The following is a 25,731-nucleotide window of genomic DNA, read 5'->3' on the forward strand; positions in this document are numbered from 1 at the left end:
TCTTCTGAGGTCCTCGCTGATGAAGGCTGTGGACGGGCCTGGATGGGAAGTGTCTTCCCCGGCCTGTGGGCTTACTTGATTTTCCTTCTTTTGCCTCCCTGCCTTCTGCATGCACATCTGTGGCAGGGCACAGACTCAGAATGGCTGCCCACAGGGGCAGGGGCCTCTGTGCCCCATCAAGGGGAGGCAGCCTGGGTTACGAGTCAGCGGGCTCAGGTTCCCACCCCAGCCCTGTTACTCCTTTTCACAGGCTCGGTTTACCTCTCTGTATATAAGAGGGTTATGCTCAGTGATGTGTGAGGTCCCTCCTGACAGCCCCTGCTTCCTAGACTTGTCTTGTCCATACGACAGACTTGTGCTCAGGAGATGAAAGAATGCGGGGAAGAAAAACGATGACACTGAGACAACTCCCCACTTCCCAAACACATACATATTTTTTTGTTGTTGTTTGGTTTTTTTTTGCGGTACGTGGGCCTCTCACTGCTGTGGCCTCTCCCGTTGCGGAGCACAGGCTCCGGACGCGCAGGCTCAGCGGCCGTGGCTCACGGGCCCAGCCGCTCCGTGGCATGTGGGATCTTCCCGGACCGGGGCACGAACCCGTGTCCCCTGCATCGGCAGGCGGACTCTCAACCACTGCATCACCAGGGAAGCCCTCCCAAACACATACATATTACTGTCCCTAATTCTGAGGAAATTTGGTCCTTACTGAGCCTGGGAGGACACCCAAGGTTGGTCTTAATCTCATAAAGATGTCTTCATCTTGCCCTTGGCTGGTCGGAATGGTGGAGCAGAAAGCCAGAGTCCCCCAGGTAGGATGTTGGGAGTGGAACTGGGGCCAAGGGCATCTGAGAATGGGAACCTGGTGATTAAGGAGGGAGTCCAGAAACTGATGCAGGCTACAGAGAGAAAGGTGAGTTCTTCCTTCATTCAGCGTTCGGTTAAAAACCCCAAATGGAGTGCTGCCATTCAGCTCTAGTGCTAAGCACCCGTAGTTAGCGCAGATCCCACAAGTTCAAGAGCACAATCCCCAACAAGACTGCTCTTAGTTCAGGTGCCAGCTGCAAGTTCAGAGGGGTCCCAGGCCACAGGCACTTCTGATTCACTGGGTACAGTTTGGGGGATCCCACAACCCCCTTCAGTTTCAAGAATTCACTAGAACTACTCACAGAACACACAGCTCAGGAAAGTGCTATTCTTAGGATTACAGTTTTATAGAGAAGATACAAATCCGCAGGACCAGACAAATGAAGAGGCACATAGGGCAAGGTCTGAGAAGGTCCGGCATGCAGGGCTTCTGTGTTATCTCCTCGTGGAACCATGGTACATCACCCTACTGACACATTGAAGAGTTCACCAACCGGGAAGCTCCATTGAGCTTTGTGTCCAGAGTTGTTATAGGGGTTTCATTATGTCGGCATGGGTGATTAAATCATTGGCTGGAGGCTGAACTCAATCTCCAGGCCCCCTTCCTGGACCTCCCTCCCCATGGCTCAAAGCCCCAACCCTCTTCCCATAACTGGCCAGCCCCAGTCCTGAAACCATTTAGGGGCCACCATGAGTCACCTCCTTGGCATAAATTATCAAGGCCCACCATGAATATCACTTCTAATACTTGGGAAATTCCAAGGATTTAGTCTCCCCATAAGGAACCAGGGACAAAGGCCAGTCAAATTCTTTGTTATGTACAACACTTAGTTTGGTCAGTTTCCTCCAGACTGGCTTCTCAAGCTCACCCCTTCCAACTTTTCATCTTGACAAATTTTTTTAAGTTATTTTTTATTTTTCTTTTATATTGGAGTATAGTTGATTTACAATGTTGTGTTAGTTTCAGGTGTACAGCTAAGTGATTCAGTTATACATATATCCATTCTTTTTCAGGTTCTTTTCCCATATAGGTTATTACAGAATATTGACTATAGTTCCCTGCGCTATACAGTAGGTCCTGTTGATTATTTTATATATAGTAGTGTGTATATGTTAATCCCAAACTCCTAATTTATCTCTCCCCACCCCACCCTTTGGTAACCATATGTTTGTTTTTGAAGTATCTTGAGAAATTTCAAACCATTTAGATTCACCAGCTCTTAGCAATTTTGCCACATTTGCTTGCTCGCTCTCTCTTCCTCTCTCTCTCATGACATTTCACCCATAAATACTTCAGCATGTTTCTCCTATGAACAAGGTCATTCTCCCACATAACCAAAGCACAGTTACTGCACCTAATTTAACATTGATGTAACACTGTCATCTAATATACAGAGTATATGCAAAATTTCCCAAGGGTAAAATGTCCTTTGTAACTGATTTTCCCCTCATTTTGCTCCAATACAGGATCACAGTTTGGATTTTTCACATCTCCTTTAGTCTGACATAGTTCCTCAATCTTGTCTTTTTCTTTCTGTCTTTGTCTTTTATGGTATCAACATCTATAAAGCATCCAGGCCAGTCATTTTGCAGAATGTCTCTAACTTTGGTTTGTCTGCTCATTTCCTCCAGTTTAGATTCCGAGCGAACACTTTTGGCAGGAACACTACAGAGGAGACGCAGTGTCCCTGCACCTGTAGTGTCCCTGCAGTGCATCACTTCAGGAGGCAGATGCTGCCAGTTTGTCCGATTAGTCGTAATTAAGCTTTGCTTACTTGATTAAGGCGGCCTGTGCCAGATCAGGCTAGCTTTCGATAAACTTAGAAACCTGGGTTTTATTGGCATTGGCTTCCCAAGCAGCTGGAGGGAATGTAGCACTCCTGGCCCGCCTTCATCTTCTCTTCTCCCCTCTGGGAAAGTCTGGTATAGTCCTGACGGCAGGAAATGGGGAGAGAGTGGCGAGGCTCTGCAGTGGTGTCCTTTGTTCCAGTTTTCCTGAGACCACTGGAGACATTTCCTCCATTATTTTCTGTCTGGTGCTCTGGAGCCTGGGATGGAGGTTATCTCCCCCACCCTCCCCCCACCACGTGGCTATGCAGTAGTCTCAGCGCATGCATGAACGCAGGTGTGTGCGCGGTGCCCGGGCGAGTGTGCAAACTCAGGTCTTTTTGCCTGCATCGGCGTGTCGGCAGGCACGTTCCATTCTGTGCAAACCTTCCCGTGTTCTAAAGCATTCCATGTTGGAGGCTCTGGGGCGGGTTAAGTGGTGTATGTGTAGGTGAAGCGTTTCCGCGCAGAGCGTGTTTTCCAGTGCTCCCCGCTCTCTGGGCCGCTTGGTACGGTCTACGCCCCCCTTCACTTCCTCCGACGGTGGTTGCACCCATCCCTCCCGGAAGCGCTCAGGCTCCACGTCAGCCATGGAGCCGTCCGGCAGTCAGAGCGGGAGTGGCGCGGCTCCTGAACCCGGGGACTCAGCCTCAGCTTCGGTGACCCTGGCGCAGCTCCTGCAGCTGGTCCAGCAGGGCCGGGGACTCCCCGGCCTGGAGAGACGCCACGTCGTGGCGACCCTCGGCGAACCCACGGCGTCCCGGCTCCCGCGGAGGCCCAAGCCCTGGGAGGCCTCGGGCTCCGCCGACGCCCTCGCGCCGCCCTTCCAGACCCGGGGCCACAGGCCCGACGACCCTCCCTATGGGCAGAGGACCCTCCTGGAAGAGCCTGGCTCCGGGGAGACTGCGACAGCGCCTTCCTAGATGGCACATAGTGGGTTCCTGAGGCTCGAGGTCCTTTGCAGCTGTGAATGAAAAATGTTGCTGCCCTATCCGCAAAGGACGCTGCAGCCATCTAGCCGTCAGCCAGTGCTGCGGCCCCGTCGGCGAGCCCTAGGGAACCGAGGATGGAGACAGATGGGCCGCCGGCTGCCAAGCCCTCAGCCACTGCAGACACTACCAACGGCGCACCCTGAGGGGGCTCAAGATGGGAAAGAACAGGATACTGGCCTTGGATAGCTAAGGCGCATATCAAAGGCAAGGTGTCAGTGAGCCCAGACTCTTGCATCTACCTGTTCACAGAAAAAAGCTCAATTCACTAACGTGAGATGTCGGGTTTTCTTTAATTAACAGTAATCTTTTGATGTTCTGACTACCTGATTTTGTCGCAGAACTCCTATCTATCCTTCAGAGCAGTCTCTCAGAGCTATCTGAGAGGCTGCCTCCTGGGCTTGCGTCCTCAGAAAGTCTGCCAAATAAAATAATTCTCAACTTTGAGGTTTTGCTTTTTTTTTTTCTTTTTCAGTCTACAGTTTTGGTGACCATGGAGGGAACCAGAGCAGACTTCTCTTCGCCTGAACTCTACGAGGAACCGGACCCTTGGTACTGGCAGAGGCTCTTGTGCCCATCCGCCTCCTTGGAGAGTTCATACGAACTTGGGTGAGTCTCTCCTGGTTCTTGGATCTCCTGATTATTGGTTGATTATCCTGAGTTTTATTTGGCAGTGTCTAGCAGATGCCTGGCTCCCCAGTTGAAAGACATTGGGGAGTGACCTCCCTAGTTGAAAGATACTAGGGGAGCCCAGTTGTGAAAGACACTGGAAGAAAATGCCCCCCAGCTGAAGGATACTGGGGGGAACCTGGTTGAAAGACACTTGGATTTGCTCAGTTGAAAAGATATTTGGGGACTTCCCTGGTGGTCTGGTGGTTAAGCCTCTGCGTTTCCGCTGCGGGGGGCACGGGTTCCATCCCTGGTCAGGGAACTAAGATGCCACACCGCGCGGACAAATAAAAAAAAAAAGTACTGAGCAGTCTGGGCTGAATGTTTAGATAAGAGGGTGACCCGATGTTTTCATCAAATTGGCTACCTTAATAAGACTTTGTCAGGATAAAAGTGCAATAGTAAATTTTATCCCCGACGAATTCAGCTTTAAAACGGGAAATAGATTCTCTCAAACAAAAACGAAGGGCATCAGAAAACCAACCTCCGATTAACACTCCAGCCAGAGTCATGAATGTACTGAGCTCATACTTGCAAGTACCTACTTAATTGGGAGTCAGAGGAAATCTCACCCTGAAAATGACTCAGATTGGGCTCATTTATTGAATACGCAGTTAAGTTAGAAAAAGCCGGCTTGATAAAAACATCTTTTCAAAATTCTGACCTTAAAAAAACAAAAACAAATAAAAGCCCTTCCGGGGGAAGTTTCATTTCTCTTCCTGTGTCTTTGAGATGTAAATGTTCTACTTGATCTTCTTCCAGCCTTTTGCGTGTGTGGCTTTTGAGAACTTGGTCTCTGCCATCCAAAAGGTGCACATATGGTGTACATTTGGCAGCCAATCAAATAGACTGGGATTCTGAGCAGTCTTTTGTCTAGCTGTACCAACTCTCGGGGATTTTTTGCCATCTTAACCTTCATTGCGTCAGCCTGTACAACAAAGGCCTTTACTTTCTTAGACTATTTTTGGGAATAAACTTTCTGGATCTTGTTTAGGCAGCAGCCTTCACACACTCTTGTGGGGAATGCCTCTTGCATCTTATTGGTTTGAGTCACTATTAAGATACATCTTATTAATGGCCAGATGATGGAGCCTTTAAATTGGGAAAACTCTGAATTGGTAAAGTTTTAGGGAGCTCTCATTATAACTAGCTGTTTTATTAGTACCTATGAGGAAAAAAAAAAAGGTGGGAAAAATATATGTAATGGTTAACCTAAGAACTCCCTTAGTTTAAAACAACCCCCCACCCCCAAAAAAGTGGTTTGGGAAGCCTTATTGTGGTCTCTCCTTCCCCTCAATGGGTCTTACGGATAACAATAAAAACAGAATAATTAATTTAAATTAGGTTGATTAACAGGAAAACAAGAAAAAGGTGAAGGGAAAGTCTAGGGACTTTTTCCCAACAAGTTGGAAATTTTCAGGTGGTTACTTAAAAATGGAATAAATAAAACAGATGTTAATGGAATTAAATTAAAGGTTTGATACAAAACTACCTAAGGTTGGATGGGCCAAAGGGACGCACTATTGGTTCCCAACATTAAAGGGCCCCAAACAAGTCTGCTCTACTTACCCCAGTTTAAAAATATATATTTAAAGGGCTGGAAAGAATTACACTGAGATACTTGACCAACAATTACTTGGGGCAACAGGCCAATTAATCAGCTTAAAAGATTGACAAAAACGCCTGAATTCCTTGGAGCCCACTGGACCACCAGGGGAGTCCCTGTCTTGCAAATCTTGACAACAGAAATGTAAATACAGCCCACAGAAACCTGAGACTGAGCCTAATTAACTCAATCAGAAAGAACCTGAAACTAAGGAAGAAAAAAAGGAAAAAGTGGCCTTTTTAAACTCAAACAGGTGGAAGTCTCCCTCAGCCAAAATCTAATTCATAGCCTCCTTAAAGGTTTATCAAGGACAAATAGAAATCTTAAGTCTTTTCCATAAATAGTAAAGGCTTAGTAATCTGAGCAAGCAAATTTAATTCATTCCAAGTGTTATTTATAAACTAGTAAGTTTATATTGTAATAACTGATTCATAACTAAGGTTTTTTTTTTTTTGGCTGTCGCACACAGCATGTGGGAGCTTAATTCCGCAACCAGGGATCAAACCCGCGTCCCTTGCAGTGGAAGCTTGGAGTCTTAAACCACTGGACCAACAGGGAACTCCCAATAACTAAATTTTTTTTTTAACAAATACTATTTTATTCTTTACAAAATACATAGTGGTCTTAAGGGTACAGGTCACAAATTACAAACGGGAAAAGCACAGGGAAAAGTTGAGAAAAATGCGTTAAATGACAACAAGGTTGTGTTCACCTAGAGGGGTGGGATAGGGAGAGTGGGAGGGAGATGCAAGAGGGAGGAGATATGGGGATGTATGTGTATGTATAGCTGATTCACTTCGTTATACAGCAGAAACTAACACACCATTGTAAAGCAAATATACTCCAATAAAGATGTTTAAAAAATGACAACAAGGTACCCATTAATACGGAATCCATTTAGAATAAAACAGTTCTTTGTTAGACAAGGCCAAGAGGAGGTACCTTGCTGAGTAGAAAATGCCAGTTACCTAGAAATATACTTCTATCAAAAAGTAGAAAAGTGTTAGTAGTGTACCTATATTAAATCATAGCATATACAGGTCCAGTGTTCCACAGTACAGCCATTGGTTTTAGGCAGGAATCTGTGAGAAACTTGACTGCATATCTTGCTGGAAGAGGAAAGCCCCAGGACTGATTAACTTCCCTACCTTCCATAAAGCTTTGTTCAGGTGACTTTGGAATGTGGTGTCAAACACCCTATTCATTTCTGCCGCAAGTTCCCGCAGAACAGACACTGTGGACTCATCCCTGGCATTCAGAATCCGCACAAAGAATTTATTCCACAGTTCACCACCTTTTAGCTCAGAAATATTTTGGCTAAGTTTCCAGAGGGACCCATCCCAGAAGACCTGCAGGTGTTCCTTGAACAATAGTAAATGTGCTAAATCTGCTACACCAAACAGGGAGAAGAACAGTTAGCCGGGATCTTTTGTCCTTCCAGGGTCTGTACAGTCTGAAAGCCGCTGAGGTTCAAAACGTCTAGCTGTGCCCTAAGGTCAACACTGTAGGAAAAGTCCACTATCTTCAGAGCTTGATTGTTCTTATTACAATCATAGGGATCGTGGATTCTGTTTCTAAGAATCAGACTCCTTGGACTCAAGTCACCATGGACTATTTCTGCTTTGTGTAGTTTCTCCACCATTGTCAAGAGGTTATAAATAATCAACACTGTCATTTCATGGGTCATAAAGTCACTGTATTGAAGAAGATCCTGAAGGGTGAAGCAGTTTATATATTGGTGCCAAACGATACAGCCATCTTGGTATTGATACCAGCGACACAAATTGTCACACTCCTTATTTAAACGTTCCTTTAACTTGAAGTTGATATAAAAGTCCCATGGGACAGGTTGAGAAGATACCTTTATTATGGTTAACTCTGCAGAGTTTCGTGGCGTCACCCAGAATAATTTATGGTCTTCGCATAACGGGTATTCTTGTTTAATGCAGTAATCCTCATTGTCTAATTCAATTTCCTTCTCTATTTCCAAATTAGGCATTGGTCTATCTTCTACGAAAAACTCTGCAGAGGTACTCAGCTCTGGTTGGGATTTTAGCAGTTGTCTGTGGTACTGTGAACACCAGGGTGACTGAGTAGGGCTGTCTGTAGTCTCGCTAGTGAGCTCCAGTTTCTCAGGAATTTGAAGACATTTGATGGAGGAGGTGCTTGCAACTGAGGCAGAAGATCCGGAGAACCCAGAGAAGTGTGTGGCTTCACAGCTGTCTTCAATAATTGGGCCCCAAACTGCTGAACTCCACACTCCAGAGGCCCTCCTTTCCACATGCTGCCTCTCCCCTTCTGCGCAGTTCCTCCCAATAACTAAGTTTTAAAGTGAAGCTATGAGATCTCTAGTTTTGTCTGTTTATGTGTCTGTGTGTACATTATTATGAGATATTATTATGAGAAGTATGTAGTTCTAGAAATATCAAAATTGAAATTTAAAAAGCTCTATATAATTAACTTAAAAGTAAGGTGTTGCAAACTAAATATTTCTAAACATAGAAGACAGTGGTCAGAATGAATTTCAGGTTTATGTGATCTAAGAAATATTCAATATTAAATTAACATTTCATTTTTAAAAGTATGTTTTTATTGATGTATAGTTGATTTACAATGTATTAGTGTCAGGTGTATAGCAAAGTGGTTCAGTTTTATATATATACTTTTTTTCTTTTTCAGATTTTTTTCCTGTAAAGGAAAAGAAAGTATTGAGTATAGTTCTCTGTGCCATACGTAGGTCCTTGTTGGTTAACTGTTTTATATATAGTATAACATCTGGTATTAAAGCTAGCTTAAGCTCACTGACTTAATTTAATATAGACATGTCTTACTGTATTGTACCTAGGTTTACTAAAGGTTAATACATTCATGTCTTTTTTTTTTTTTTTTTTTTGGCTGTGTTGGGTCTTCGTTGCTGTGTGCGGGCCTTCTCTAGTTGCGGTGAGTGGGGGCTACTCTTCTTGGTGGTGTGCGGGCTTCTCATTGTGGTGGCTTCTCTTGTTGTGGAGCACGGGCTCTAGGCGCACGGTGTTTGGTAGTTGTGGCTCGTGGGCTCTAGAGCACAGGCTTAGTTGTGGCTCGTGGGCTCTAGAGTGCAGGCTCAGTAGTTGTGGCGCACGGGCTTAGTTGCTCCACGGCATGTGGGATCTTCCCGGACCAGGACTTGAACCCGTGTCCTCTGCATTGGCAGGTGGATTCTTAACCACTGTGCCACCAGGGAAGCCCAGCATTCATGTTATTTCTGTTACAGACTTTGTCAACAGCAACAACAGCAACAAATTAATGTGGTAGGATAATATTTTCATAAGTTATAAAATGAAGGTAAATGAGATAGGAGTTTTCAGGTGAACTCTTTTAGAAATAATTATATCTTGGGTATGTCTGTCTAAAATAGTTTCTCTAGATTTTTGGTAACTTGAGTTTTGCTAAGTTAAGTTAAATGATGGGAATTTATTGAATGTCCAGGTCGTTTCAAATGAGATAAAATGCTGAAACATTAATTGCTAAACAGGTCTAAAGTTAATCACTTTATTCGTCTTAGGAAAGGAAAAACTAAAGATGTCTGGGTTTATTACAAACATACCTTGTACCACATTGAGGAAAGAAATTATTTTATATGTTTCTAGAGGTTATGGGATACTCCAATCAGGGAATGCTGGTATGACAAACAGCTTATAATTACTTGCTGCTTGTTGGTTTGTGCTAGAGATTAAGTTTTTTTATGTTTCTTTTTTTTGCGGTACGCGGGCCTCTCACTGTTGTGGCCTCTCCGGTTGCGGAGCACAGGCTCCGGACGCTCAGGCTCAGCGGCCATGGCTTACAGGCCCAGCCACTCTGTGGCATGTGGGATCTTCCTGGACTGGGGCACGAACCCGTGTCCCCTGCATCGGCAGGCGGACTCTCAACCACTGTGCCACCAGGGAAGCCCAGAGATTAAGGTTTTTAACAGTTAAAATTGTAGTATGTAATTAGAACTACTAAAGATAATAAGGGAAATATTTCAGTATGCAAGGAAAGTAGGATGTGTGTTTTCAGCAAAAGAAGGTATGAGGAATGGAAGTACGTTTTGTTAAGGGGAAAGAATGATTTTGTCCTAGAGCTGGTTATTTCTGTATTAAAAAAAATAAGGGACAAATTAATATGAATACAGAAACTTGTAGAAGATTTGTAAAAAGGGAGCCCTGAAAAAGGAGTTTTATACATGGTCAGGCTCATATTAGATTAAATTTAATTTCGTAAATGGATTTTGTTATTAAAAGTAGACTGGGGCTTCCCTGGTGGCGCAGCGGTTGAGAGTCCGCCTGCCGATGCAGGGGACACGGGTTCCTGCCCCGGTCCGGGAGGATCCCACATGCCGTGGAGCGGCTGGACCCCCCGTGAGCCATGGCCGCTGAGCCTGCGCGTCCGGAGCCTGTGCTCCGCAACAGGAGAGGTCACAACAGTGAGAGGCCTGCGCACTGCAAAAAAAAAAAAAAGAAAGAAAAAAAAAAAAGACTGGTGCAAGACTGGATTTGGTTCTCTCTTTTAAGAGAATAAAGTTTTCTTGAAATACTGCTTTTGGTAACAGATTTTGTGAGCTTTTTTACCTTTAAGTGATCTTTTTTTTTTTTTTTTTGAAATTTTTTGTCACTTTGGTTAAGTGAGTGTTGTTTCACAGTGACCTGTGATCCTATTTGACCAAGTGTTAATATTTCTGACAAATATCCCAAATATCAAATTCTAACAAAAGTTCTTTTGACCTCTGGTTACCTCTGGGATGCTTCAAAGGGACCCTAAGACATCTCAGAGAGGATTATTAAACTAATTAGGCCTATTTGGTATGTTAAATTACTTGAGAAACATTGTCAAATGATTGGAGATGAGCCTTAGTTATATGGCATGGATAAATGTTATAGATATTCCAAAATTTATGTGAAATTCCTAAAATTCTGATATGCTCTGGTATAGTGTTATCAGTCATAATTCTAGTTATTATCTTAAAATGTTACATGTCATAGAAATATCCAAGTTTCTTGCCAGTTGCCTTGTAATCAGATCTTTAACCATGCCATTTAAGTCTTGTCATTTATAGACAATCATTGTTTTACTCTGAAGCTTTTATAAAATGGAAATCTTCAAGAAAATTCATAAAAAGGATTTCTGACAAATATAAGTTTCTGATAACTTTTGGATCATACCACTGAACTAGGTAACAAATTGCAAAACTAATGGAAAACCTGAACACTTCATCCAGATCATCAGAAATTAATTACATGGGACTGAATGAACTGATAAACGTGATTTATAATTTTATGACTTTTTCTGTAATATCCTGGCTTTTAATCTTTGTTTTCTAGAAAAACCTTTCCTCTTATGCTATGACCTACAAAAAGTTGATAAAGTATACCTTTATAAACAAAGATGAATCATTTATCTTCTTCACTCTACCTAGTCCTTACAGAATTTGGCTTCTCCAGCTGGGTCTCCTGTGGACTTGATGGTTTATTACAACCAAATTACAGCTAGTTATACTAATCATTGTTTTAATTTGTTCTCTTTGTTTCCAGATTGTTTATGCTTTGTGTTTCTCTCTGCTGTACTATGACCTTATTAATGTTACTAGCTTTATTACGTATCCCATCTAGTTTATAAGATTGTCTCTTGCATTACCCAGTGTGTAACCAGGTCTCCAACAAAGTTAATGATGGCTAAACATCTTGAGGAAATAGATCAATAATTGTAACAGTGTGATTCTAGATATGAGAAGAAGCAACAAGGGAAAACATTTCCTGGATCATAATAGACTAGTAAGACAGGTGATCCAGAGGATTTTACATTATCGACAGGGCCTAATCCAAAAAGAGTTAACACATCGAGTAGGCTATCAACAGAATCTTTGCCTGATCTAGGAATGAGCCTTCCTAGCACCATGGGACAAAATTGGTCATGAAATGTCTCCCAAATGTTGGTCAAATTTTATTACTAAGGGGAAGCACTGTGGGTGAAAAATGTTGCCTGCCGTATCAACAAAGGATGCTGCAGCCATCACGCCATCAGCCACTACAAGCGCCCCTGACGGTGAGCCCTGAGGGAACTCGAGGAGAGACAAGCGGGCTGCCACTGCCAAGCCCTCAGCCACTGCAGCCACCCGAAGGGCGCACCCTGAGGGGACTCAGGGAGGGAAAGAGCAGGATACTGGCCCTGGACAGCTAAGGTACATAGCAAAGAAATGATTTCAATAAGCTCAGACTCTTGCATCTTCTCATACATAGAAAAGTGTTAAATTCGTTAACTTGAGATGTTTGGTTTTCTTTAGTTAACAGTCATCTTTTGATGTTCTGACTACCTGGTTTTTGCTGCAGAACTCCTGTATATCCTGTAAAGGCTGCTCCCTTACTTCTTTGGAGTGGCCTCTCAGAACTGTCTTGAGAAGCTGCCTCCCAGGCTTGAGTGCTCAGAAAGTCCACCAAATAAAACATAATTCTCAGCTTTTAGGTTGTGCATCTTTCAGTCGATGTAACTCTGAGATCTGGAGGGTGTGACTGTGTCCTGCTTAGACTAGGACCCTGGATACTGGCCACTGCTGTTTCTCTTGTGCATTCACCACCACCTGTCAGCTGGACTTAAGCTCCTTGGAGCATCACTGTGGTGGTGGTGGTGGTTTTTTAATTTATTTATTTATTATTTTTGGCTGCATTGGGTCTTCATTGCTGCGCGTGGGCTTTCTCTAGTTGTGGTGAGCGGGGGCTACTCTTTGTTGCCGTGCGCGGGCTTCTCATTGCAGTGGCTTCTTGTTGTAGAGCACGGGCTCTAGGCACGAGGGCTTCAGTAGGTGTGGCTCGCGGGCTCTAGAGCACAGGCTCAGTAGTCGTGGCACACGGGCTTAGTTGCTCCGCGGTATGTGGGATCTTCCCAGGCAAGGGCTCGAACCTGTTTCCTCTGCGTTGGCAGGTGGATTCTTAGCCACTGCGCCATCAGGGAAGCCCCGCTGTGGTTGTTTTGTATTTGTATCTCTAGACAGTGAGCCTCAATTAAAAAAAAGAAAAAAAAATGTAATCCTGTTTCAGTCCTTATATGTAATTGAAACAAATCTCATACTTTACTACTTGCAGTGCATAGATGTGTTTTTATTTTTAAACTGCTACTTAGGACACACTAAACGGTTCTGACCAACTGGGAACGATTTCTTAGGAGTGTAGAAATTAGTGTTTATCTCCCAATTCAGCTTATTCTGGTGGTTGTGGAAGTGAATTTGGGATCCAAGTGGCATTTTTATTTCAGACAGCCATTCTCCAGATAGGCAGTGAAAAACAAGGCTTGATGAAAAAACTTGGCCCCAGAATGACAACGAATGAAATCTCAAAGCATAAAAAAGAGCCAGTCAACAACAACCCCTAGAACCTCAGGCTCTAAGAACCAGCTGGGTCAGGCAAGGGGCTAGAGGCTCTAGAGCCAAGGAAAAGCTTTAACTACCTTGTAAAGTCAGTCTCTTTAAATCAGCCGCATGACTCACTGCACCTACTATTGTTTCCTGAAACTAGGTCTTTTGTTCTCCCTACACCTAGAACATATCAGGTATTTATGCTGACTGTCGTGATCCCACATTAGCACACACTAATAAGACTAATTTTCCCCAGAAAAAAGGATAGTCCCATAACTTGTTCAGGGAATGGTATATAACATGGTACACAGTACAGAAGAGCATAATTTTTAAAACTTCCTTTACATAGATTTCTAAGTTAAAAACTGTTGTTTTGCTTAATACTCTTAACCATGGGAGGCAGACAGGCTAGGCTATATTAGCCTCATTTTATAGGCAAGAGTGGAAACATTTCCATATTTAGTATACAACAGATCTGGGATATAAACCCTGGGGCTTCCACACTCAACTGCTCTTTTCCCGTGACTTTTTTTTTTTTTTTGCAGTTCGCGAGCCTCTCACTGCTGTGGCCTCTCCCGTTGCGGAGCACAGGCTCCGGACGCGCAGGCTCAGCGGCCATGGCTCACGGGCCCAGCCGCTCCGCGGCATGTGGGATCTTCCCGGACCGGGGCACAAACCAGTGTCCCCTGCATCGGCAGGCGGACTCTCAACCACTGCACCACCAGGGAAGCCCTCCCGTGACTTTTTGATACATCATTTTAAAGTAATCTGACTTCACAGTGCTTTACAGTATAAGAGTAACATCTATAACATCTCATCCTGGCAGGTTCACTCTTGAGCCAGTTAACTGTGAAATAAAATTCATATTTTATGGAAAGAGAAGAAAAATTTAAACAATCTTCTCTGCCTTTTGGCCTCCTCTCTCCCACCACTGTGCATTGTGTATCTTGTATTATGCATTGACCAAACCTTTACCATCGGCGGAAATTTCTACTCAACCATAAAGAGCAACATTCTCCTAAGACAGTTCCTTAAAGGTAACATTCCTTCTTGATAAGGGGTCACATGGTGCTCAGATGTGGATTATGTAAATTGTCAATAATATGTCATTTGTTGTACAGCCCTCCTCTGTCTCAAAAAGCATATATAACTGTATCTTGACTTCTAATGGGCGGAACAATTCTCAGGGCTTTGTGAGATGCTCTTCCTGGGTTATAATCCTCAAATTTGGCTCGAATAAAATTTTCCATTTCTTTTTTAGATCGACTGATTAAAATTTTTCATCGACATATGCTTGGTGTAGTCAGCAGGATATCAGAGACTCCTGCCAGAGGCTACCGGGAGTCTATGCAGAACAAGTGCTTGGTGCCAGCGTGGGCCCATTGAGCCCCACCTGCTTCTCAGCACTCCCCAGGTGTTTTTGGTGGGTTCTCCTGATATTTGGATCTCATTGTTGGGTGTTGATCCTAAAAGTTTTATTTGAGCTGGTTTTCACTTAAGACTTAGAGTCTTAAGGGGCACTGGTGCATTTCCTAGGCACCTAGGGCGTCTGGGCAAGAGGCCCAGGGAAACATGTGGCTGGGGTTTTGTTAAATTTGGCTTAAAAAAAAAAAGAGTTGATATATGGTCTGAACAAAACTTTTGCTAGTGAAATCAGAGACTGAATTATTCAGCGCCAAAGAATAAAGGGACATTTTGCTCCTTCCAGCCACAAGCCATCCTCAGATGACTGAGGATCTCTGGGAAGTGTCTGAGGATCAATTTTCATGATGTGTAGCGGTCCCATAGGGAAACCCCATTACAGTCATTAAGTAAGTACTGCTCATCCAGGCGGCGTGACAGAGGCTGATCACCTAGTGTTCCGAGCACCCAAGATGGTTTTAGGCTGTCATTGGGAGAAACTGAGCCACCTAAAAGAAGTCGAACCAGGGAATTCCCTGGTGGTCCAGTGGTTAGGACTCTGTGCTCTCACTGCCAGAGGCCCAGGTTCAATCCCTGCTCAGGGAACTAAGATCCAGCAAGCCACATGGTGCAGCCAGAAAAAAAAGGTTAGTATCTGCAGATTTTGGTAACTTGAAACTAAACCAAGGTAAATTATGAGAATTCATTCACTATCTGGGTCATTTCAAGCAGGATAAAATTCTGGAACATTAATTGCTGGGGAGGTCTACGTTCTTAGAAGAGGAAAACTAAACCATAAGCATAAGTTTGTCAATCAGGAAATGCTGATATGACAAACACCATTTTTATTTATTTATTTTGGCTGCGCCATGTGCGGCATGCAGGATCTAGTTCCCTGACCAGGATTGAACTCGTGCCCCCTGCAGTGGAAGCTTGGAGTCCTAACCACTGGACCACCAGGGAATTCCAGAGAAAAATTAAGGTTTTAAGGTTAAGAATTATAAGGGAAACATTTCAGTATGCAAGGAAGTAGGATGTGTGTTTTCAGCAAAGAAGGTATGAGGATTGAAAATGCATTTTGTTAAAGGAAAAAAGGTTTTAAAAAAAAAAAAAGGTTTTGTCCTAGAGCTGCTGTTTCTGAATAGATACAGAAAGTTGTGGAAAGTTTGTGGAAAAGGAACACTGAGAGTTTTGTGCATGGTCAAAATTGGCTGAGATAAGATTGAACTTAATTAAGGAAATTTTTTTTTTTTTGCGGTACGCGGGCCTCTCACTGTTGTGGCCTCTCCCGTTGCGGAGCACAGGCTCGGCGGCCATGGCTCAGCGGCCATGGCTCACGGGCCCAGCCGCTCCGCGGCACGTGGGATCTTCCCGGACCGGGGCACGAACCTGTGTCCCCTGCATCGGCAGGCGGACTCTCAACCACTGCGCCACCGGGGAAGCCCAAGGAAATGTTTTAAAGGTAAAGTAGTATAAAACCTGAATTTGGTCCTCTAAGAGGACAAAGTTTTCTTAAAATATTGAACTGCTTTTGGTAATACATTGTGAGTTTCTTTGTGTTTAAGTGATCTGTATTTGCCATTGAGATATTTTAAGTTTTTTATTTTTTTGGCCATGCTTTTGGCTCATGGGATTTTAGTTCCCCGACCAGGGATCGAACCTGGGGCCCTGGCAGTGTGCGCACTGAGTCTTGATCACTGAACCACCAGGAAATTCCCTGCTATTGAGAACTTTTATCGTCACGCTGGTTAAGTGAATTGGTATTGTTTCACAGTGACCTGTGATTCTATTGGACCAAATGTTTTAAAACTTTTTTTTTTTCGGTACGCGGGCCTGTCACTGTTGTGGCCTCTCCCGTTGCAGAGCACAGGCTCCGGACGCGCAGGCTCAGCGGCCATGGCTCACGGGCCCAGCGGCTCCGCGGCACGTGGGATCCTCCCAGACCGGGGCACGAACCCGTGTCCCCAGCATCGGCAGGCGGACTCTCAACCACTGCGCCACCAGGGAAGCCCATAACTTTTTGATATTTTTGACAAACTTTCCTAAGATCAAATACTAAATGAAGGTCATTTGACCTCTAACTTTGAGGTTTTCCAAAGGGTCCCTGGAGCACCTCAAAATATTTGTTTTCTCTCCATCTCAGAGAGAGGAATATTTGGTATGTTAAATGGGGAGCAGTTAAATAGATGGTGATAAAACTTTAGTTTATGTCATATGTGTAAACATTATTAATATATACATTCTAGAAATTAAGTGGAACTCCCAAAATTCTGGTATGTCCTGGTAAGTGATATCAGTCATAATTTTAGTGTATGTCACAGCAGTAACCAAGTTTCTTTTCAATTGCATTGTAATCAAGTTCTTTAACCTTGACTCTTAAAGTCTTTTGTCATTTATAGCTAGCTATATGGTCAGTTAACCAGATATTTGGTAGAAATGAGGTTAACTTTAGAAAGAAAAAGATTATGTTTCAGTGAATATTCTAGTTTTGTTAATTCAGGCATTTACTGGCTAAGACTCACTTCTCAGATAGCTCCTTGCAAAGTTTAATTAAAAGGACACTGTTTCTGAAGGCTATCACAGTACTCTAACTTTGGATGAAGATCAGATCCACCGTGACCTGCAACCAGGACATTATTCATATTGGAAAAGACATCAGGTAAAGGACTCCTTGGGCTTCCCTGGTGACGCAGTGGTTGAGAGTCCGCCTGCCAATGCAGGGGACACGGGTTCGTGCCCCGGTCTGGGAAGATCCCACATGCCGCGGAGCGGCTGGGCCCGTGAACCGTGGCCGCTGAGCCTGCTTGTTGGGAGCCTGTGCTCCGCAACGGGAGAGGCCACAACGGTGAGAGGCCCGCGTACCGCAAAAAAAAAAAAAAAAAAAGACTCCTTGCAGCCGTGTTGGAAGGGACCATATCAGGCCTCTCCTGAATGAACTGAAACTCGCTTTTGTTCTTTTTAATACATTTACTTATTTATTTTTGGCTGCGTTGGGTCTTCGTTGCTACACGCGGGCGTTCTCTAGCTGTGGCGAGTGCCACAGCTAGAGCGGTGCGCCGGCTTCTCATTGCGATGGCTTCTCTTGTTGCAGAGCACGGGCTCTAGAGCACAGGCTCAGTAGTTGTGATGCATGGGCTTAGTTGCTCCATGGCATGTGGGATCTTCCTGGACCGGGGCTCGAGCCCGAGTCCCCAGTTTTGGCAGGCGGATTCTTAACCACTGCACCACCAGAGAAGCCCTGGCAGGTAGATTATTAACCATTGCATCACCAGGAAGCCCAGTGAGACCCCCTTTGACCAGCTAATTAATGCTGCCTGTTCTGGCCATAAATAATCCTTTATATTAGATGTTGAGTATCAGGTAGCTCCTAACGGGAACCAGTGGATTTATGGAACAAGTTTATGACCTTGGCTGTCCCCAGTAGGGAGATTCACAATTGGTTTCCCTTGGTCACTTACTTACAGGCAGCCTTGGAAATAGTTCCTGCCAAGCTGTCAGTCTGCCTTTAGTGCAGGCACACTGGTTTCTATCAGTTTTCCAATGGTACTACCATTTGGCCGTGATATTTAATTCACCTCATGACCCATGAGGAGTCAAACTTTTGCTCTGAACAACCCTCTCTCCCAGTTTAGAGGAAGTATTGATACTACGAAAATGGTTTGGTCCAGAATTTTGGCTGGAACTTTTGCTAATAACATTGTTCCTCCTCCTACCAATTTAAATGAGTTTGTGGAACTTACAAGGTGATAGTTTCTTGCCTTTCACACTGTGTCATTTGCTCCTACTAAGATAATGATGTTTGAATGACTTGGAACTATAGGTCACATCTATAGTTTTCTATAAAATTATGGACATACACAATGTACATGCAAGGAAAACTGGCTTAAGTACCTTTTTGGACAACTTGGAATTGGCTGTCAATCCTTGACAAATATTCTGCCAGTATAACCCTCTAAAAGAGAGAACCGGGCTACTAGGAGCCGGCATCAAGGGACATGATAGACACTGAGGCGGGCAAGCAGCCCCCTAGCTTTGAGGGACCAAACATTTGGTCACCTAATGCTTTCTGTCAAAAGATTAATGATCAACAGGGGCAAACTGTAAGATACACATTTTATGGCAAGACAAGAAAAATTTAAACAACAAATCTGTGCCCTTTGGCCTCCTCTCTCCCACCACTGTGTGCTGTGTTGTCTGCATTATGCATTGACCAAACCTTCCCCATCAGCAGAAATTTCCACTCAACCATAAAGAGAAACGTTCTCCTAAGACAACAATTTCTTAAGGGTAAAATTCCTTCTTGATAAGGGGTCACATGGTGCTCAAGTCTGGATTATGTAAATTGTCAATTATATGTCATTTGATGTACAACCCTCCTCTGTCTCAAAAAGCTTATACAACTGTGTCTTGACTTCTAATGGGCAGAACAGTTCTCAGGGCTTTGTGAGATGCTCCTCGTGGGTTATAATCCTCAAATTTGGCTCGAATAAAATTTTCTGTTTCTTTTTTAGATCAACTGATTAAAGGCACAGGGGCTCAGCAATCTACCATGTTAATAGGAAACACCCACTGGCTTGAAGGGAAAAAAGCCACCTTGGTAAGCCTTGGTCTTCCACAGGGCACAGAACCAGAGGACACTAGCAAGGTCAGAGCCCAAGTGACCAATCCTGGTAGGGCAGGACTTCTTCACATAAGATGCCTGGGTCCCTGAGAAAGATCTACCAACACCCTACACTTCCAAGAAAAAAACTGGAGTGTATGCATGTTTGTTTTCCTGGGGAAAGGGTCCTTCCCTTCGCATAGATCCAAGAGTCGGTTAAAATCCTGAGCTAGAGCAAAGCACTAAGCCAGCTGCAAAGATGATAATAAGGAAGCTACCAGATACACCCAGAGCCAGACAGTCGGAGAGCTCACTAAGCCGTCACGGAAGTTAGAACACAGACTCACAGCAGACAACAGGGCATTGTTTTTGTGCGCTTCTTTCTAATTGTATTTCAAGTTCTTTCTAAAACAAGGCCCTTGGATACCCCAGGTTCAATATGCCCCTGGGCCTGGTCCACTGCTGTCTTGTATTCATATGTGGGTATTTGTTCGTTCACCAACATTAAATCCCAGGATAGGTGTGATAAAACTGGACTCCCTCCTCCATGGCACAAGTCCTTTGCTGGTTTGAGGTGGACGGCGGTCTTCGCAGAAAACACACAGGAACTTTTTCTTGGAACTGAAGTGGGATGAAAAGTGCCTGCCCTGAACATCACCATCTTTTCCCTGACCCTTCCCCTCCAGTTTCTGAAGATACAGCAGAAAATAATCTTGCTTGAAGATACTGGGTAACAATTCCATAAAACAAAAACACATGCTTCCAATGCACTGTGCTTTCAGATGTGCTGAGGAAGAAAAACACAATTTCATTAATTCAAATGCAACTTGGCACCTAAGAGTAATCACAATAAAGAGCAATTTCAAAGAATTAACATTCCTTCAGCAAGTGATGATTTAGATCTTCAGGTCCTTTTTGAAATTAGTTTTCAATATTATTCTCTCTCCACCTCCAGCTAAATGACCACAGCAACACAGAAGGTTTTCTGGTTAGTCAGTGTTTTCTATCCTGTAACTCTTGGGGTACACAAAACCCCATGCCCTAGCCAGGCATTCACTGTTCCAAGTATCTCCATCCATTAGACTTGGGAATACCAGCCCCCCTACCCCGAGTTATTCTCATACATTCGTAAATGCAAAAAGATCTTTTAAGAGGCAAGGCATAGCCCATCCAAAGTCAGCCCAAGGGCAGTTTTCAGCCCTGCCTTACCTGGGTTTAGTTCAGCTGCCGGATGAGCTGATTGATGCGTTCACCTCGATAGCCAGGTGAGCCCACTTCCTTGAGGAAGCCCACTCTATTCTTGGTAGCGTGACGGGCTACTGAGAGTTGGAAAGGGCGCAAGAATCCTGAGATCACCTGAAAATTCTTCCCCGGAAAGGCAATTTCGTGAATGAGGTCTTCCAAGCAAATGACACCAAACTTCCCTAAGAAACATAAAGTTCAGATTCCTTTATTCATATTCCCAGCACACACAGTGAGGCTCTTATATGCCAGAGCTCGGCACTCTGGCAGGTTCTTGGGACTCTTTCTGCTCCAACTCCTAAGGTGTTCACTTACCCAGGTGCTCCTCAATCACCGTGTTGTCTGTCAAAGGGATGATTTTATTCTTGACCTTGGCTTGTCCACGTTTCAAGATGAGTTCCCGAACTGACTTCAAATTTGGAAATCTATGTGTGGCAGAGTAAAATACAACCTCAGCCACCTCCCCACGGCCACCAGGCACTCTGTATTAACTGGCCACACAGTCCAGCAGCCTGGCTAAGGATTCTACCAACCCCCCTCCCCAACGTGTCCTGCAACATGCTGCAGCTGGGATGCCTGGAAATTCACCTGAAGGAGGTGAAAAACCCAAGCAGCCCTATGTAATTAGAAATTAAAATTTATGCATACAAACGCTCACCAAATAAAGATTTAGTTTCCAGGCAAAAATACGTCCTGGCTTATCGTCTAGGACTTTGGCCTTAAGTGACCCTATTCAAGAGTTTGAAATGAAATCCAAGGCTTTTTTGGGTTTTACTGTTTGAAGGAATACTACCTAGCTCTGCTTCAAGATTCCAAGAATTAATCTGTCCTCTACTCGTCTTATTCAGCCTTAGCCTACAGCTGACCAAGCCCTGCCACAGCCCTGTTCAGACCATTATCAGCCGCTCTGGGAACCCCCGCTCTACCCGCCCCGTGTTCTGAGACTCTCAAGGCTGGCAGCTGATTCCTGGTGACTGTGGTCGCAGCAAAACGTCCCCTGGACACGGCAACATGAGCACTGGAGGACAGCACCCTGTGCCTCCCAATGTTCTCAACCTTCTCAAACATGTGAATTCACACAAAAATCCATACTCACCCCCAGGTCACATAAGGTTCCACTATACGAAGCGTTTTTATGGTCCGAGGAGTTACTTGCATAAAGACACCACTGAAAATCTTACTCAGGCGAAGTCTTGCGATGGTCCTCTGCACCAGTAAACTCACCCCATTAATCCTGAAATGAACACCAGAGCAAGTCAGGCTCTGTCCAGCAAGCACCCATGAAATGTCTGCCACTACTGGGCACCCAGAGGGTAGGACACAGACTGTGACTTACAAAGTGCAACTGAATGGGAAGCAGCTATGTAAACAGGTCATTTCCATGCTATGTGGAGCAATACCCGAGGTGCTAAGGGAACAGAAATGATCCCTGAATTTGTGTGTGTGTGGGGTTGAACACATCAAGCTAAGGAAGCCAGGCTTGCTTCTGTGAGCATTAAAAGCTATGGAAGATTTTAAGGACTTCCCTGGTGGTCCAGTGGTTAGGACTCCAAGCTCTCACTGCCGAGGGTCTGGGTTCAGTCCTGGTCAGGGAACTAAGATCCTACAAACCACACAGCAGGGCCAAAAAAAAAAAAACCCAGAAAAAACCAAACTATGGAAGATTTTAAATAAAGGAGACATGATCAGATTTGTTTGGCCATCACTGAGGGAGCATATAAAACAAAATAGTGCATGACACCAGAGTCCGGGAAACCCAGCTAGAAAGCTGATGTGATAGTCCAGGAAAGAGATTATGGCAGTGGTAGGAGACTCATACATATTTAAAACCCACGGGTGACTGGGTAGGGAAACAGAGGCAGAGCTGTATGTGCTGATAGGAATAAGTAAGGTATCACTAAACGTGGAAAAAGCTTTCTGTACTCTCCCCAGCACTGAACATGCTCCATCCACTCGACCCTGGTTCAGTTCCTAGAAGATGCCTTGATCCCCCACTTCAGGACTTTTTCCATCTGTGCCTGGAAAGCCTTCTCCCAACCCTTTCATGTTTGTAGGTCTCACCTTCAAGTTCCTGCTTCCCAGTGTCCCAAACCATGACACACCACACCGAGGGCCCCTTGTCCCCACATCCAGCACTTTACCCTCAAAGCAGTCAGTGTATTCTCATGTCTGTTTGCTTAAGCTCAGTCTCCCTAATCTTGAAGACAAAATCTATGTTTTGCTCAACCCTGAATTCCTAGCATAACTTGCATTAATGGCTTAAGGCCTACTATCTCATGTCTCTAAAAAGGGCCTAAAGCTGAACCAATAGTTTGCCCTAGCCTCATGAAATCCAGCAAGTTCCCTACCTTTCGATGCGTAAAACAAAGGCCAAGGAATGTTTATCTGGCACTTCCAAGCCATGAGGTTTCACTTCTAGTCGTCTGAGTCGCACCTTGTCACGTAGTTGCCGCCAGGAATCATGTAGGAACCATTCTAGTCGCTTAAACTTGATCTCTTTTCCTTTCCTCTGCTACAGAGAAGGCAAACCATCACCGTTTTATGCCTCTGGTCATCTTTACTTCCACAACAGTAATTCATTAGTCACTACTGATAAAGCTTATTTCCCCCTATGTTCTGGAAAGGGGCGCAGACAAACATTCTCTATTCCTATATAGTGGGAAAACCAAAATACCCGAGTGAAGGTGATGTTGAGAAAACTTGGGAACTTATTGGGAAAAGTCCCTGCTAAATAAACAAAAACCCAATTAATTTACGTGCTGTCAGCCAATGTTTACCAGCAAGTGTTTATGGAACCTAACACTATGTTAGGCATCATAAAGCTCACACTTCTTTTGTTACCTGCCTCCAAAATACGTATTTCTCCAAAAACATTTAGCAAATAGCAAAAATCGTTTGGTATATTAAAAAAGTTTTCTTTCAGGTACACAAGCATGTTTGGTCTCTCAAGTCACTTGGTATGAACCTGGAACTCTCCATTCACTTTTTCCTTAACAACTTTATGCCAGTATTTTGTTCGCTGAAAGTGATACATATTTGCTAAGCAAAGACAAGAACCCTATACCTTGCATAATCCAACCGATGGGAGAAGAGACTGTCAGTACCAAATCTAGTTCAACACATGCTGGATAAAACTCATCAAATACAAATTCTAATTCCCTCCACCTGGTTCTCCACCATTACCTCCTTCCTTTGCAAAAGCGCCTGCTTTGCCTGGGTGGCTTTCAGGGCCTGATAAGCCTTCCTCTTTTTCAGGAGATTTTCTGGAACCAAAGGGATCTTTTTTCTTGGCCTGACACAGAAAATGGAGACATACGATAGTATTAAGTAAACAAATCTTCAGTGGATTTCCGAAACATATCCTGGGCTTCGGGAAACATTACTGTCTTCAAATTACTAAGGACTGAGGCGCCTCTTAAATCTGTGGTTTCTGGCTCCAGTCTTCAAAATGGACCTCTCACATTCCCTCGTCTCCAAAACCTTTTCAAAAGTCATGAGCCCCTTAACCACTGGTCCTCATATACGTCAACAGAGCTTTTAGTGCCACAGCTTTACAGACACCATCAGCGATGAGATTCGGCCCCGTGGGGCTGGGACGGGTGCAGACCCATCTGTAGGGGTAACACTTAAGCCAGGCTGGAGTAACCCACTCTCCAGCCCCGCTGCCTAAAAGTCAATCCTCTCCCCTTGAGGTAACCCGAACTCGACCGCAGCCCCCTCCGCCCGCCCACCCACCCAACCCCTACGGCTCCTTACTCCTCCCTCTGTAATCTGGAACCTTTCCTATTCTCTCCCTTCAGTCCACAATTATCCTTATTTTCCGCCACCGAGAAATAAACACTGTGGATGGCACCGGATGCTCGAGACGCCAAGCCAGCGGCTCACAACCCCCAAAACTTACTCTTCCTCCGCCATCTTTCCAACTCTGCGGCTATTGCTCATGCGCAGCCCCACCGCGTGGGGAAGAGAGAAACTTCTCTGTTTACTCGACCATAGAGACGTCTACTCTAGCCCATGGAGGGGCGGTCCGGGCCGTTTTAGCGGCAGTGAACAGCTGAGGTTTTGCTAATCCCGATTCCCGCCAAAAGTTGCACAAAGCTTCCTTCGCACCGCTTCGAAGCTTTTTAGAGTCGTGTTATCTTCAAAACACAGCCTTTTTTATTCCAGCTGTACTCTCATAATGCTGGAGGCCACAGTGTAAACAAACAACGAAACGCTTCCCACAATGCACCGACTTCCGGTGGGGGGTGGGAGCTGCTCCTCCAATTTCCGCTCGCTGGGCTGCACGTTTCCTTTTCTGGGTGGGGAGAGCTGGGGCTATGGTTTTGCCTCTCACGTGTGGGTGGAGCTGTGTATGGACTACCTAGGACGGTGAAAAAAGGCAACTCTGATTCTGTCGGCCTGGCTCCGTCAGTGGGTCCCTGAGCAAGTTCTTTAATCCCTCTGTCCCTTAGTTTCCTTTACCCATTAAATTGACATAATGATGGATCTTGCTATAGCCTTAGGCGAGTTATATGAGCTACTCCATATAAAGCGTTTAGCACAAAGTCTGGCAGTAAGCAGTTAACACTTTGTTAATTATTATTGAACCGAAAACTAGAAATTCCAACTTACCAAGTCAGGACCTTCCCTCATATAGTTCTTAACCACCTGCCATATGCTTCCTTCTTTCCCGGTCTTCATAAAACAATGAAAAGTCCCCTCCTGTGTTTTTCTGAAACCTCTAGAGCAGGCGCGTCTCAAGCATTAATGTGCATAGGAGTAACCTGAGGATCTTGTTAAAACGCACATTTTTTATTCAGGAGGGGGCGGGGGTCGCTATTCTGCACTTTAAACATGCTTCAAAGTGATGGGGATACTTCACGTCTGTGACCAGCAGAGTTCTTGAGTAGGCTCTATCCTTCTGAATTCCTTCAGCAAGTTGTTATATTTTTAACATTTCTTCGCCATGATACTAGGAGAGCAGAGATCATGCCTGCCTTGCTCATCACTGATCCTAAGAGTCTAGCACAGGTTTTTCAGTCTCGGCACTATTGGCATTTGGGGCGAGACAATTCTTTGTAACGGAGGCTGTCCTGTGCATTGTAGGATGTTTAGCAGCATCCCAAGCTTCTACCCACTGCATGCCAGTAGCATCCCCACCCCAGTGGTGACAACAAAACTGTTTCCAGGC

At 44.5% G+C, this 25,731-nt stretch overlaps 2 protein-coding genes and 1 pseudogene across 3 annotated transcripts; 1 reads left to right on the plus strand and 2 right to left on the minus strand.

Moving 5' to 3' along the window:
* Positions 1-3,240: 3,240 nt before the first annotated feature.
* C10H6orf226 (chromosome 10 C6orf226 homolog) lies at positions 3,241-20,186 on the plus strand. The gene is made up of 4 exons (XM_067752965.1): positions 3,241-3,953; positions 4,156-12,148; positions 14,577-16,178; positions 19,228-20,186. The coding sequence occupies exon 1, from the start codon at positions 3,282-3,284 to the stop codon at positions 3,612-3,614; it is 333 nt and encodes a 110-aa protein (XP_067609066.1). The 5' UTR covers positions 3,241-3,281; the 3' UTR covers positions 3,615-3,953; positions 4,156-12,148; positions 14,577-16,178; positions 19,228-20,186.
* Positions 7,026-11,980, minus strand: LOC137232899 (mitotic checkpoint serine/threonine-protein kinase BUB1 beta pseudogene; annotated as a pseudogene).
* RPL7L1 (ribosomal protein L7 like 1) lies at positions 19,680-24,781 on the minus strand. Of its 2 annotated transcripts, none has more exons than XM_067752964.1 (7): positions 24,460-24,781; positions 23,742-23,850; positions 22,907-23,067; positions 21,655-21,792; positions 20,874-20,983; positions 20,526-20,740; positions 19,680-20,103 (listed from the first exon to the last, which is right to left on the minus strand). In XM_067752964.1, exons 1-6 carry the CDS (start codon positions 24,498-24,500, stop codon positions 20,532-20,534), a joined length of 768 nt encoding a protein of 255 aa, XP_067609065.1. In that variant the 5' UTR covers positions 24,501-24,781; the 3' UTR covers positions 19,680-20,103; positions 20,526-20,531. The 2 variants fall into 2 exon arrangements, with proteins under 2 accessions (XP_067609065.1, XP_067609064.1); XM_067752963.1 differs by having other exon boundaries at positions 22,907-23,070; positions 24,460-24,778.
* Positions 24,782-25,731: the final 950 nt, after the last annotated feature.

Source organism: Pseudorca crassidens, chromosome 10 (genome assembly GCF_039906515.1).
Source record: "Pseudorca crassidens isolate mPseCra1 chromosome 10, mPseCra1.hap1, whole genome shotgun sequence".
NCBI classification, from domain to species: Eukaryota; Metazoa; Chordata; class Mammalia; order Artiodactyla; family Delphinidae; genus Pseudorca; species Pseudorca crassidens.